Source organism: Coregonus clupeaformis, unplaced genomic scaffold, assembly GCF_020615455.1.
Source record: "Coregonus clupeaformis isolate EN_2021a unplaced genomic scaffold, ASM2061545v1 scaf3181, whole genome shotgun sequence".
Taxonomy (NCBI): Eukaryota; Metazoa; Chordata; class Actinopteri; order Salmoniformes; family Salmonidae; genus Coregonus; species Coregonus clupeaformis.
In genome coordinates, this window is record NW_025536635.1 from 32,501 (window position 1) to 36,967 (window position 4,467).

The 4,467-nt window shown below is 43.6% G+C and overlaps 1 protein-coding gene across 1 annotated transcript in view; it reads right to left on the reverse strand.

Moving 5' to 3' along the window:
• LOC123489680 (GTP-binding protein Rheb-like) overlaps nt 1–1,430 on the reverse strand; it is a gene marked incomplete at its 5' end in the record, with an annotated part of 5,313 nt that extends 3,883 nt beyond the window's left edge. Inside the window, 2 exons of the mRNA XM_045220121.1 lie at nt 1,174–1,255; nt 1,336–1,430. Of these exons, the coding sequence (XP_045076056.1) occupies nt 1,174–1,255; nt 1,336–1,430 (177 nt within the window). The remainder of the gene's footprint in view (nt 1–1,173; nt 1,256–1,335) is intronic.
• Nucleotides 1,431–4,467: the final 3,037 nt, after the last annotated feature.

Sequence of the window (4,467 nt, forward strand, 5' to 3'; positions counted from 1 at the left end):
GTTTAATATTTTTCTCTTTCCATAAAGCTAAACACGCACGTCCCATGTCTTCCTATTCTGAGGATGTTCCTTTACTGAATGCTTTTTGATGGATCTGAGGACATCACAAAAACTGAGCAGGAAATAGTTTACATTGTGTCTGTGTCCAGCAACGGAGAGTTTACTTCTGACTTTATTGGACTGATTGAATTGGGTACTGACCGAACCGCACAGGCCATAACAGACGGACTTGTGAGACTTTTGGTAAGTTTCATAATACCAGATGGTCTGCATGGAGTCATGAAACACTGTTAAAAATATCAAGACTATTGCCAGCCATTAAAATGCAACTGGTTACCAGGTATTTATTTCAGTCACACTGGTTGAATTTTTGGCTAAAAGGTTACTGAATCGATTTCAAGTCACTGAATCGTTTCGGATCGTATCGTTCTAAATGAACCAATATCGTCCTTGAATCGTATCGACAACCACGAATCGTGATACAAATCGAATCATTGTTAAAACGAATCGTTACACCCCTACTACAAGCTGATCGGGGGCCTGTGGATCGGGCAGTGTCTACAAGCTGATCGGGGGCCTGTGGATCGGGCAGTGTCTACAAGCTGATCGGGGGCCTGTGGATCGGGCAGTGTCTACAAGCTGATAGGGGCCTGTGGTTCGGGAGGTGTCTACAAGCTGATCGGGGGCCTGTGGTTCGGGAGGTGTCTACAAGCTGATCGGGGGCCTGTGGATCGGATAGTGTCTACAAGCTGATCGGGGGCCTGTGGATCGGATAGTGTCTACAAGCTGATCGGGGGCCTGTGGATCGGATAGTGTCTACAAGCTGATCGGGGGCCTGTGGATCGGGCAGTGTCTACAAGCTGATCGGGGGCCTGTGGATCGGATAGTGTCTACAAGCTGATCGGGGGCCTGTGGATCGGATAGTGTCTACAAGCTGATCGGGGGCCTGTGGATCGGATAGTGTCTACAAGCTGATCGGGGGCCTGTGGTTCGGGAGGTGTCTACAAGCTGATCGGGGGCCTGTGGTTCGGGAGGTGTCTACAAGCTGATCGGGGGCCTGTGGTTCGGATAGTGTCTACAAGCTGATCGGGGGCCTGTGGATCGGGCAGTGTCTACAAGCTGATCGGGGGCCTGTGGATCGGATAGTGTCCATCGGCCTTTAGTTGTTTTCACCTGGTTCTCTTTAGCTGAGGATTCCATGAAGGCAGCGTTCCAGGAGTCTGCTAGTGCCTTCCCTTCCTCACAGCTGATCACCCTGGGACACAAAGAAACATCACACCAATCTGACACCACAGTGTGTGTGTGTGTGTGTGTGTGTGTGTGTGTGTGACATACCGTTCCATGTGCAGGTCATTCTTATTCCCCACTAATATAATAGGTACTCTGTAGAGAAACACATGTTGTATTAAATGTCTCCCATATTCCAACAATTACATAGAGACAGTCAGGTTACAGTAGAGGGTTAATATACGTCAGGTTACAGTAGAGGGTTAATATACGTCAGGTTACAGTAGAGGGTTAATATACGTCAGGTTACAGTAGAGGGTTAATATACGTCAGGTTACAGTAGAGAGGGTTAATATACGTCAGGTTACAGTAGAGGGTTAATATACGTCAGGTTACAGTAGAGGGTTAATATACGTCAGGTTACAGTAGAGGGTTAATATACGTCAGGTTACAGTAGAGGGTTAATATACGTCAGGTTACAGTAGAGGAGGGTTAATATACGTCAGGTTACAGTAGAGGAGGGTTAATATACGTCAGGTTACAGTAGAGGAGGGTTAATATACGTCAGGTTACAGTAGAGGGTTAATATACGTCAGGTTACAGTAGAGGGTTAATATACGTCAGGTTACAGTAGAGGGTTAATATACGTCAGGTTACAGTAGAGGGTTAATATACGTCAGGTTACAGTAGAGGGTTAATATACGTCAGGTTACAGTAGAGGAGGGTTAATATACGTCAGGTTACAGTAGAGAGGGTTAATATACGTCAGGTTACAGTAGAGGGTTAATATACGTCAGGTTACAGTAGAGGGTTAATATACGTCAGGTTACAGTAGAGGGTTAATATACGTCAGGTTACAGTAGAGGGTTAATATACGTCAGGTTACAGTAGAGGGTTAATATACGTCAGGTTACAGTAGAGGGGGAATATACGTCAGGTTACAGTAGAGGAGGGTTAATATACGTCAGGTTACAGTAGGGAGGGTTAATATACGTCAGGTTACAGTAGAGAGGGTTAATATACGTCAGGTTACAGTAGAGGGGGTTAATATACGTCAGGTTACAGTAGAGGGTTAATATACGTCAGGTTACAGTAGAGGGTTAATATACGTCAGGTTACAGTAGAGGAGGGTTAATATACGTCAGGTTACAGTAGAGGAGGGTTAATATACGTCAGGTTACAGTAGAGGGTTAATATACGTCAGGTTACAGTAGAGGAGGGTTAATATACGTCAGGTTACAGTAGAGGGGGGTTAATATACGTCAGGTTACAGTAGAGGGTTAATATACGTCAGGTTACAGTAGAGGAGGGTTAATATACGTCAGGTTACAGTAGAGGGTTAATATACGTCAGGTTACAGTAGAGGGTTAATATACGTCAGGTTACAGTAGAGGAGGGTTAATATACGTCAGGTTACAGTAGAGGGTTAATATACGTCAGGTTACAGTAGAGGGTTAATATACGTCAGGTTACAGTAGAGGGGGTTAATATACGTCAGGTTACAGTAGAGGGTTAATATACGTCAGGTTACAGTAGAGGGGTTAATATACGTCAGGTTACAGTAGAGGGTTAATATACGTCAGGTTACAGTAGAGAGGGTTAATATACGTCAGGTTACAGTAGGAGGGTTAATATACGTCAGGTTACAGTAGGGAGGGTTAATACTCGTCAGGTTACAGTAGAGGGGGTTAATATACGTCAGGTTACAGTAGAGAGGGTTAATATACGTCAGGTTACAGTAGAGGGTTAATATACGTCAGGTTACAGTAGAGGGGGTTAATACTCGTCAGGTTACAGTAGAGGGTTAATATACGTCAGGTTACAGTGAGAGGGTTAATATACGTCAGGTTACAGTAGAGGGTTAATATACGTCAGGTTACAGTAGAGGGTTAATATACGTCAGGTTACAGTAGGAGGGTTAATATACGTCAGGTTACAGTAGAGGGTTAATATACGTCAGGTTACAGTAGAGGGTTAATATACGTCAGGTTACAGTAGAGGGGGTTAATATACGTCAGGTTACAGTAGAGGGGGTTAATATACGTCAGGTTACAGTAGAGGGGTTAATATACGTCAGGTTACAGTAGAGGGTTAATATCGTCAGGTTACAGTAGAGAGGTTAATATACGTCAGGTTACAGTAGAGGGTTAATATACGTCAGGTTACAGTAGAGGGGTTAATATACGTCAGGTTACAGTAGAGGGGGTTAATATACGTCAGGTTACAGTAGAGGGTTAATATACGTCAGGTTACAGTAGAGGGGGGTTAATATCGTCAGGTTACAGTAGAGGGGGTTAATATACGTCAGGTTACAGTAGAGGGTTAATATACGTCAGGTTACAGTAGAGGGGTTAATATACGTCAGGTTACAGTAGAGGGGGTTAATATACGTCAGGTTACAGTAGAGGGTTAATATACGTCAGGTTACAGTAGGAGGGTTAATATACGTCAGGTTACAGTAGGGGGTTAATATCGTCAGGTTACAGTAGAGGGGGTTAATATACGTCAGGTTACAGTAGAGGGTTAATATACGTCAGAGTTACAGTAGAGGGGGTTAATACTCGTCAGGTTACAGTGAGAGGGTTAATATACGTCAGGTTACAGTAGAGGGTTAATATACGTCAGGTTACAGTAGAGGGGGTTAATATACGTCAGGTTACAGTAGAGGAGGGTTAATATACGTCAGGTTACAGTAGAGGGTTAATATACGTCAGGTTACAGTAGAGGGTTAATATACGTCAGGTTACAGTAGAGGGTTAATATACGTCAGGTTACAGTAGAGAGGGTTAATATCGTCAGGTTACAGTAGAGGGTTAATATACGTCAGGTTACAGTAGAGGGTTAATACTCGTCAGGTTACAGTAGGAGGGTTAATATACGTCAGGTTACAGTAGAGAGGGTTAATATATCGTCAGGTTACAGTAGAGGGTTAATATCGTCAGGTTACAGTAGAGGGTTAATATACGTCAGGTTACAGTAGAGGAGGGTTAATATCGTCAGGTTACAGTAGAGAGGGTTAATATACGTCAGGTTACAGTGAGAGGGTTAATATCGTCAGGTTACAGTAGAGGGTTAATATACGTCAGGTTACAGTAGGAGGGTTAATATACGTCAGGTTACAGTAGAGGGTTAATATACGTCAGGTTACAGTAGAGGGTTAATATACGTCAGGTTACAGTAGAGGGTTAATATACGTCAGGTTACAGTAGAGGGTTAATATCGTCAGGTTACAGTAGAAGG